The 10128-nt window shown below is 53.5% G+C and overlaps 1 protein-coding gene across 1 annotated transcript; it reads right to left on the bottom strand.

Moving 5' to 3' along the window:
• Positions 1-8385: 8385 nt before the first annotated feature.
• Positions 8386-9632, bottom strand: SOX3 (SRY-box transcription factor 3). The gene has a single exon (XM_075539395.1). It carries the CDS (start codon positions 9469-9471, stop codon positions 8386-8388), a length of 1086 nt encoding a protein of 361 aa, XP_075395510.1. The 5' UTR covers positions 9472-9632.
• Between the last annotated feature and the right edge of the window lie 496 nt (positions 9633-10128).

Genomic DNA, 10128 nt, shown 5'->3' on the forward strand with positions numbered 1-10128 from the left:
TACCATGGGAAAAGAGGGATAAGGAAGTGTCTAGGCAGACAATGAGGTTGTTTGAGATGGAAAATAAGGATAGGAGGTATTGCTTTGAGGAGGAAAATGATGGGCTAGTTTGAGCTCAAACAAATTTGCCAACTGTGGGTCAGCCCAATGCATATATTTAGGAGGCAGTAGGATCTAAAGGTCTGATACTCAGGAGAATCAGATGGACTGGACTTTCGAAAGGTCTCAGCGTGGAGGTGGTTGTGGAAGTGCAGGAACCCAAGACAGCCCCCGTGGAGCTCTCCCACATCTAAGAGATAGGTCTTTCTTCAACCAGGTGTTGTGTGGCAGGAGTGGGACTGGGGATGTGTGTGCATCTTAGCCAGGTAAATATTCCCCATCCTAAATTATTTTTCTTTAATGTTGCAGCCATATTGGGGTTCCAAATGATACCTTCCTAACATCCCCCCCAAAAAAACAAAACTAATTCACTGCCATGGAGTCAATACTGACTCATAGTGACCCAATACGACAGGATACTGCTGTTCCCGTGACTTGTTGAGATTGTAACTGTTTACAGGAATAGAAAGCTCCATCTTTCTCCTGAAACCTCCCTAAAGACTCCATATATTAGTGAGTTCCTCCACCTTTCTGATTAACCTGAGCGCTCTCCAAATCAGACAAGGTCCAGTTGAAAAAAACAGGACAGAAATCTGATGATGATTGTCACTGCTTGCAATTAGTGGCACCATCTCTAGAATTTGCATGTTGTATACACACTGAGCCTATTTATTTTCCACAGAGAAATGATATGAAGTTTCATCACAAGGGAGCTTGGTAGAAGGGAAAATTAAGTGCATGGAGAGTCTAGTAGATGTCAAGTTGACCCAGAGCTCTTTTGCAGGGGGGTTGGTGGTAGTGAGGGTGTTTCTAGCGAACCTGCTGAATGTAAAACAAAACTGCAGACAGACTGAAAGACAGCTCTATCAGCTCTGCTGGAGGTGTTGACACCACTATCCTGCCCAGGGCGTCAGCGCAGAAGCCTGCTACCATTCCATTTTGCTGAGCTGCTTGGGGCTTTTGACATTACAGATATCCCATTTCTGCTCAGAGAGATTTGTTGCAGAATCTTAAACTTAGAAGGCACCTGAGAGGTCTTTAACAATAAAAAAAAGAAGTCAACAAATGAATCTCAAACTACAGGCATACAAATATTCAAATGCTATTTCCATTGAGCAAATAGTTCAACACTATATATCCTGATTGTCACGGAAGCCGTATTAGTGGGTAATTTAGCTGTTCTTATTATACCAGATGAGCTCTTGATGGAGGGAGGGTTCATTTGAACAAGTTCTGTTATGCCATCGATGATGATTATATACAGAATTATGGAGTCTGTCCCACACTGAAGTTGTAATAATGTACTCCCTTCTCTTTTAAAATTCAAGCACCTTTTCTTATGTTCTCTATCTCTGCCAATGCCATTCCCCTCTCTAGTCACCCCATGCAGGCCCAAGCCCTCTTGATCTCACCGCCACTGCCCTCAGTCAGCTCCTTCTCTCTTGGGTGAACTAAACTGAACAACCTCTTGGCTAATCTTTCTACCTCCAGTCTCTTCCCTGTCCAATTTGTCTTTCGCACTGCTGTCACCCTGATCTTATAAAGTACTGACCAAAAACCCTTTAGTGGCTCCCACTGGGTACAAGATCAAGTTGCAACACCTTAGCGTGACATTGGCAGAGGTGTAGTGAGTGGGTGTTGGGGTGGGCAGTTGTACCTGCCCCTCATGACCAAGAAGTGTCCTAGATATGCCTCCGCGTGGCTTTCAAGACCCAGGAGTGGGACCTTCTTCATGTCTCTGCCGTTCTGCTCACATCCCTCCACTCCTTTTCTCGCTTGTGACTGTGGGGCCCCTTACACAGTGGGATGGGACCACTGTGAACCAGGCGGTTCTCACTGGCTGATTTTCAGAAATATCCTTTCTTTTTAGACCGAGTCTGTCTTAATGTGGAAAATCCGCTGAGACCTGTTCAATACCAGAGCAGTATGTGCACCTTCAGTGACAGAGGAGTGACTCTGCTTGAAGTGCATGAGTGGGATTCAAACCCAGTCCCTATGTGGAAGGAGAGGAGACTTCTGCCCCTACACCACCAATGCTCTCTCCCTTTCTCTGTAGCTGAGTTGTTAGATGACATGTTCTCTGACTCTAAAATGTGTGCTGTCCCTTTTTCATGCTCTTCTATCAGCCGGGAGGGTCTGTACTCTTGCCTCGCCTATGAAAGTCCTGCATACCCTACAAGCTCCTTTCAATTATCCTGCTCTCTAGGAAACCCCTTCCTTGGCCAGTCCCTAACCCTTGTTTACCTTGGAAATGGCCTACCCTATCTGAAAACATTCACTCATGGATAGGCATTTAGGTTGTTTCTATATTGTGGCTATTAGGATAATGCTGCTATGAGCAGCTCTGTATTGGTTTTTTGTGTGATGATATGTTGTCAGTATTCCTGTATGTTAGCCTCCTAGGAGGCTGGGTCATATGGTAACTCAATATTTACCCTTTTGAGCAACTGCCAGACTGTTCCAAAGTGGCTTCTCTATACTCACACCGGCAGGTGTATGAGGCTTCCCTTTTCTCCACATGCTCACCAACACTTGTTATTAGCTATCTTTTTTACTATAGCCTTCCCAGTATGTGTGAAATGGTATCTCATTATGGTTTTGATTTTCCTTCCATGATGTCTAATGATGGTATTTTTTCATATGCATATTGGCCATTTTATATCTCCTTTGGAGAAATGTCTATTGAAGCCCTTTGCTCCTTTTCAAAATTGAGGTGTCTGTTTTTAGTATTGATTGTAAGCGTTCTTTGTATAGTCTAGATAAAAACCCCTTACATGTGTGTGCCTTGAGCCCCTCCCATTCTTTGTGTTTCTTTTTGTTTTATTGATGATGTCCTTCTTCGAGTCACCTCATTTTTTAATTTAAAAAACGTGGACTTGTTTTTTATTCAGTTGTTCATGCTTTGTTCATTTGTTTTGTTGTTGTTTTTCACTGGGGAAGTCTTATTTTACCTCCTGACTTTATCCCTAACTAGCCCTCACATGAGAAAATCACTTGTGATGAAGTTTAGAATCAGAGTAGAGAGCAGAAGGCAACCCGGGCTGCTTTGAGAGATAACCACACCTGACAGTCATGATGTGCCAGGCAATGTGCTCACCCTGGGAAACTCACTTCATTGGCTCTTCACACCAAACAAACTTTTGTCCCACATGACTCCTGAAGAAATTGAGGTTTCCAGTAAGGGATGTTTTACAAAACCCCCAAGTGGTAAGGGACAGAGCTGGGGTTGGAAATTCTGTGATTTTCATGAGTTTGCGCCGATTCCATCAGCCTCAGAGAATGCATCCTTTTATCCTTGTATCCTTTTCCCCCAAAGATTCCTGCCTGGGGTCCCCAACATGCAGTAAGTACTTCATATGTACTTTTGAGAACCCACCACAGGCTAAGGAGTCCTGCTGGCACAGTGCAGTAAACACTGGGCTCCTACCCCGAAAGGTTGATGGTTCACACCCACCAGCTCAACTGCTCCATGGGACGAAAATGAGGCTTTCTGAACACATACTAAAGATTGACAGCCGCAGACACCATAGGGAGCGGCTCTACTGTGTCTAATGGGGTCTCATGTTATGGTAGTGGGTTTGGTTTGGCATTGTTGATACCAGATGTAGCCTTTGCCCTCACAGAACCTACAAACTAGGCAGGAGACTGGATAAATAGACCCGACCCCCCCCCCACACACACACACACAATACTCCAGACCAGACTCAGTGCCATCGGATCACTTCTAGCTCAGCAACCCTATTGGACATGAGAGACTCACCTCTGTGGAGACTGGGACTAGTGCTTTGTGGCGATCCCTAGTCCTACGAGAAGCTACACGCTCTGTCCTGTTCTAGAGGAGGGTCTCCTTGTGGAAGCTAGTTCAAAAGAGGAGAATTTGGCATTGAGATCTGCAGGCCTATGCTGGGCTATTTAAAGGAAGAGCTGGGGGCGGGGTGGAGTGCAGTGGGGCAGAGAGCATTCCAAGCCAAAAAAAAAAAAACCATTACAAATAGCGCCCCCAACCCCCAAGAAGCCATGTGTGTATTTTGCCAGTCCATTTATGAATCATCATGTGATTCGTATTTGCTTTCTGGATTTCAGAAAACCTCCCAGATGCAGAAGTTGATATCGCCCCGTGCCGAGAATTACGACTGGAGACGATTACTGAACTTGAGAGTGCCTGTAGATTGGAAACTTTCTGTTCATTCTGCAAAGGGCCTTAAAAGAATCCTGGCAGGATAGGAGGGAGGGAGTGGGAAAAGTGGCAGAAGTTGAGCCCAGATTGATATGCAGGAGATGGGCTAGGCTTTGGAGGAGTTGGGAGATCTGTGGAGGAGCAATCAAGGAGGTATTAAGCTGGGAAGAGAAAATCTGTTTGCAAAGAGGGATAGAGGTGAGTGGCTGATGAAAGGCTGAGTGGGAGCAGGGAGAACCGGCAGTGAGTGCCCCAGCAAGACGTGAGCAGGGACAACAGTATGGGGTCCGGTTCAGCCAAGGGTGTGCACCTTCCCCTTCTTCAGCCCCTAGAGATAACTGGCGGGGGGAGGGGGGGGCAGCCGGGAGTTTCTCCCCAACCCCTCTCAAGAGGGGTGTGGAGGGTTTCAGGGCCCCTGCTCTTCTGTGGCCCCTGCGCCCCACAGCTCAGACTGTTCAGCTTGCCTCTCAAAGAGGTCTTTTTCTCCAGTGAGTGGGTCTGAAGAATGACCAAAGGGGCTCACTAATCTGGTGCCGCTCTGGCTTACCGAGGAGGGGACTAGGCAGGGGGTTGCTCTGGCCTTCCTCCTGCCTGTGTTAACTGCAGACCCAACCCAGAGAAAAGTGAGCCCATTATGGGAACTTCCTGCCCCCGCCCCGCCCCAACTGAAGAGAAGGCTGTACCGATCCTCCTTCTCAAGGAGGCGCTAGTGTGTGCTGGCCCAAGGGAGGGACTCGATTTGAAACCTGCCTTTTCTGGGTGATCACAGGAATGCGATCCTGTTTAAAGCGGTTGGTTAGCCGACCCAGAGAAATAGCAGGAAGACTGGGCAAAACAAAGTTCACCCGGCGTTATAACAATTATATGGCTGATGTCTTTACACACACACACACACACACACACACACACACACACAATTTCTTTATAAGTCATCAATGTCCTTTACAGAATCTCGTTCTACGGGGTCCGAAGCTCTGGCTCCTGTCCTCAAAACCTGGTCGGCCATAGTTTTCAGATCTGCCAAGTAGTCGCCGCTTGCTTCCCCCCCCCCTGCCCTCTCAAGGAACTCCACCCCCCCCCCACCAATGTTGGGGGAGCACCTGTAGTATTTTAACTTTGTACCAGTAAAAGAGAGAATGTGCTGCCTATCTTTGTTTATAAGTTGGGGCTCAGTATTTTGCATGCCCCCTTGCCACATGGCTTTCTAGAAGTATGTGTGCTTGGGGGAGGGCGGTTTATGAGCAAGTTGGATAGGCAGCAAAGCCAACCTCTGCTGTCTAATTCCCACTGAAAGGCAGCTCTGCCCCCCTGGGGGAAGCGAAAAGATGTTGTTGTCCATCCCACGCCACCATTGACCACTCGCCAGCTATTTGGGGTGTCGTTTCCTGAGACCTCCCTCGATTACGGGCTTGGGAGGGAGGCAGCTGCGGCTGGGATGCACCTCCACCCTGGCTTCTCTCTCCATTCAGTGGTAGAGTTGCTGGGTCTGGTTCCAAGGCGGCTGGCACCTTGGGCGCTGGCACTTCCCATTTCCGGGCTGTTTCTGCATATGCAAAAGGCGCCAGAGGAGGTGGAAGCGCCTAGGTGGGCCTCTTATTGTAGGTTTTCAACTTCAACCTTACCTGAGGCAGAATCTAAGGGTTTAAGGAGGCCTCTGCTGGGAAGGTGTCTGGAGGGCCCTAACATCTGGGTTTCACTTTTGTTGGGTTCGCCTGCTCTTGCTGCAGTGAAAACCGGAAGCCATTATCCGCAGCTCGGTTTCCTCAAAGGCCCAGTTTGGAGAGGAGGAAGACGTGTTGCGGGGTCACAATGGAAACCCTTCGGGGTCCCTCGAGGCCCACTCCCTTCTTCATTGGCATTGCCCCTTCAGTCAGGAAGTTGGCAAGTGTGAAGCCTCCAGGGCCTAAGAACCATTTCTGACCCAATCTGAGCAGGGTGGGGAGGGGCGTGTCTGAACAGTGGTTAGCCTCTAGCAACCCTAAGTAATTTACAGCAAGGAAGTAAGAATGGGTGGCTGGCGGGTGTCCTGAGTCTCCTCCCGCCCCTAGGACTCTGGGACTGGGGGACAGTGGGGTCTCACGTGCCCAGCAGCCACTTAGCTGGCTCTAATCACAGCCACCCCAGTGGAAGCAGTGAGCAGCCTGAAGGGGCTGAGGTCTTAGCCCCAGAGATGAAGATGAAGAAGGGGATCTCGGGCGGGGGTGGAGGGGTGGCAGAGAAGGCTTAGGCACCAGGTCTGTAATCAGCTCCAGACCCCCTCCCTCAGCTGCCTTCCAGGAAGACTCAATCTTCAGGGGAGGTGGGGAGGTCTGGGTCCACAGTGGTGTAAAGGAGAACCCAGCCCCTCACCTGGTCCAGTCAGGGCCCGCAAGTGGATGACTGGCCTGCACAAAGAAAGGCGATGGCAACGTGGAATTCAGTCCAATTTGGGGGAGCAGCGCTTGCCCAGTAACAGGCCTGGTTTACTGGAAAGGCCGAGTTTAGTGATTGTGGGATGGCGAAGTAACAAGATTAGTGAGATTAAGGAAATCACCTCCAAGAGCTGGCCCAAACCCGCTGCTGTCCAGCTGATTGCGACTCACAGCCACCCTGTGGGGCCAGCTACAAAGGGCCCCAGAGGGCTTCCGGCGCCCTCATTCCTTAGGATGGTCAACTGCCCAAATCTTTTTCTCTAGCAGAGGCTGCTGGGGCTCCAACAGCCCACCTGTTCGGTTGGCAGCGGTCGCTTTCACTGCGGCGCCATCCAGATCCCTCCAACAGTTGGGGAAGAGGTAAAACCACCACCGCTGTGATCCTTCTAGGCTGGAAACTGATCTGTTGGGCCGCGTGGCAAGGCTTAAGAGGAAGGCTTCTTGGGGGGTGGGGAGGGGCACGGAACAGGTTAGGTTAAAAAGACTCCTCATCTGAAAACTAGACGGTTGCCTGTCTAAAGTGTACCTTCGTCAACCAAACCTCCTTGTGGGGAGTGCTGGCGCCGTCGCTCGGGTCCCTGAGCTGGCAGTGCATTTGTTTCCGGCTAAGGGGCCCTGGCAGCATTTGTAATATCGGACAATTGGACCTTTCCCGACCGTGTTCGTTTAGTCCAAGTTTCAGCCCCGTTCAGGTGTCTTCCCGCCCCAGTGCACATCGGCAAATGTGCCCCTTTGGGAACCCTTTCCTTATCCCCGCCCTGCTGAGTGGTGGCAGCCTCAGGAACACCTTCAGAGAACGCGAATCGCCATCAACAAGTGTGTGGTCTCAGCGAATGTGTGACTCAGCGAGCCAACCCGCGCTCCGCTCCCAGTGCAGTTAGGAAATGAGGAGCAGCCTGTGACTTCAACAACAAAAAAACCCCAAGGCATTCACCTCCCCTTAGTGGCCCCTCCCACCAATCAAACTTGGGTCTCAAGCTGATTAAGAAAAAAAAAGCGAGCGCTGGCCCCCATCCCCAAAGCGCGCCAAGGTCCAGGGCCGCGAAATTAACAGGACTCCATCATGTTGGTTATAAAATTAAGCATTTATTAATTAAGCAAAATCTTTAAAAACCTCACACAAAACTGCCCCCTCCCTACTTCCCAAACGAAATTTGAACATTTTCGATTCTGGCGCGAAGAAATAGCAAACAGAGCACAAAATTCACCGACTCAACAGCCTAAATGCGGACAGGACCGAAGCGGCACACGCACAGCGCGGCGAGGCCTGGGGGGGGGGGTGCTAGACGGTGCGGTCCCCTGGCTGCCTGGCTCGGGGCCAGGGCCTCCCAGTCACTCCGTCCTTGGCTAACAGCAAACTAAGCAGGATACAGGTTCCAATGCAGCAGGAAGCGCCCCCCCCCCGCCCCCGGGTCCCAAGCGGGGAAGAGGCTGCAGCGGCTCCTCTGGCCATCACCGCCAAGAGCCCAGCCTACAAGGGGAAGGGGAAGGGGTGGGGGGTTGGTGGGCGAGGGGTAGAAGGCCCCAGGGCCCAGGGCCCTGACTTTCTCTTGGCTTTTCTACAAAACCCGACAGTTATGACCCAAATATTCGGGCCTCCGGGACATCAGTACAAGGCAACAGTTCCCAGGCAAGCAAAGCGAAAACACAAGGCGTGCTGGCCGGGGAGTTGGGCAGGCGGGCGGCGGGCTAGCTCGCTCAGATGTGGGTCAGCGGCACGGTGCCACTGACCGCAGTTCCCGCGCCCTGGTAGTGCTGGTGCACGCCGTGCAGGCGGCCACCAGGCAGCGGCGACGAGGCGTCGGCCGCATCCCCGCCGGGCGGCAGGTACATACTGATCATGTCGCGCAGGTCGCCAAGGCACGCGCGCTGCGAGTGCGACGCGATGGCCGGCGGCGGAGAGCTGGGCTCCGACTTCAACACTGAGCCCATGGGGCCCAGGCTCATGGCGGCGGCGGCGGCCGCAGCCGCGGCCGCGGCGGCAGGCTGCTGCCCGTAAGCAGCTGCAGCAGCAGCAGCGGCCGAGGGCGCCATGCCCGCGTAGCCTGAGGCGGCGGCGGCGGCCGCGTTCATGTAGCTCTGGGCGCTGGGCGGCATCATGGGGCTGTACTGCAGACCGGCCATATCGTAGCGGTGCATCTGCGGCAGCGCGGGCGGCGGCGGCGGCGGCGGTGGCGGCGGCGGCGGCGGCGGCGGCGGGCTGCTCATGCCCGGGGGCTGCGCGTAGCTCAGCTGCTCGGGCATCAGGGAGTAGGCGCCGTTGGCCCAGCCATTCACGTGCGTGTACGTTTCCAGGCGCTGGCCCCCGCCCACCGGGGTGCAGGCGGCGGCAGCGGCAGCAGCGACCGCGGCGCCCGGGGGCAGCAGGCCGCCAGGCAGAGAATACTTGTCCTTCTTGAGCAGCGTCTTGGTCTTGCGGCGGGGCCGGTACTTATAGTCTGGATACTCCTTCATGTGCACTGCGCGCAGCCGCTTGGCCTCGTCGATGAACGGCCGCTTCTCGGCGTCGGTCAACAGCTTCCAGTCGGCGCCCAGGCGCTTGCTGATCTCCGAGTTGTGCATCTTAGGGTTCTCCAGGGCCATCTTGCGCCGTTGCCCGCGGGACCACACCATGAAGGCGTTCATGGGACGTTTCACGCGATTGTGGTCGTTGCCGCCGCTCCTGCCGCCTGCGTTCGCGCCACTCTTGCGGGGGCCGCTTGGAGCCGAGGGGCCACCGCCGGCCTCAGGCGGGGCGGGTGGCCCCAAGGGGTTCCTGAACTCGCTCTCCAGAAGGCTGTACATGACCGGGGCGGGCAGTAGATGCGCCAGCGTGTCGGGCGGAGAAGGCGCTCCGTGGGCAGGGGTGGCCACTGCGAAGAGGCTCAGGGACTCTGTCCAAGGAGCGCTCGGGACCGGCGGGCAGGAAGCTTCGACAGGCTCGCAGAAGTGCTTCGCGCTAAGTTGGCAGGTCCAGGGAGATTGCTAGCACCTGATGCTTCTCAGGAGCTGGTCGCCGGGCGCTTGCTGGGCTCCTTATATGTGGGCTCATCGCGGGGATTGGAACTAGGTCCGCCTCTCGCCATGGGGGGCCCGGTGATTGACAGCCTCGCAGTGACGCGTCCTGACCAATCACCGCTGAGCCCTCAGTCGGCCTCGCCTGGTGCGGGGGTGCAGTTCGGGGAGCTCTTTCGTTCGCCCCACGCCCATTGAGGGCCTGGTGATGTGCCCAGAGTTATTCAGGAGGCGGGAGAGCGGGAGATCCGTTCTGAGACCACCAATTAGGGGATCGGAAAGTTTGAAAGAACGAAGCTTGAGGAGGTGATGGGCTGGGAGGGGGCGAGCAGGACTTCTGGGGGCAGCTGGGCGCCGAGGGGCGCCCATCAGGGCAGGAAATGACTTGGTTGCTCCATTCGGGCCAAAGGCGCCCTGTGTTGGGCCAGCCCGTAGAGCTTCTCGCGG

Source organism: Tenrec ecaudatus, chromosome X (assembly GCF_050624435.1).
Source record: "Tenrec ecaudatus isolate mTenEca1 chromosome X, mTenEca1.hap1, whole genome shotgun sequence".
Lineage (NCBI taxonomy): Eukaryota > Metazoa > Chordata > Mammalia > Afrosoricida > Tenrecidae > Tenrec > Tenrec ecaudatus.

What these genes read in the sequence shown, in the direction of transcription:
- SOX3 (XM_075539395.1), bottom strand. Translation starts at nt 9,471, where the DNA reads ATGTACAGCCTTCTGGAGAGCGAGTTCAGGAACCCCTTGGGGCCACCC.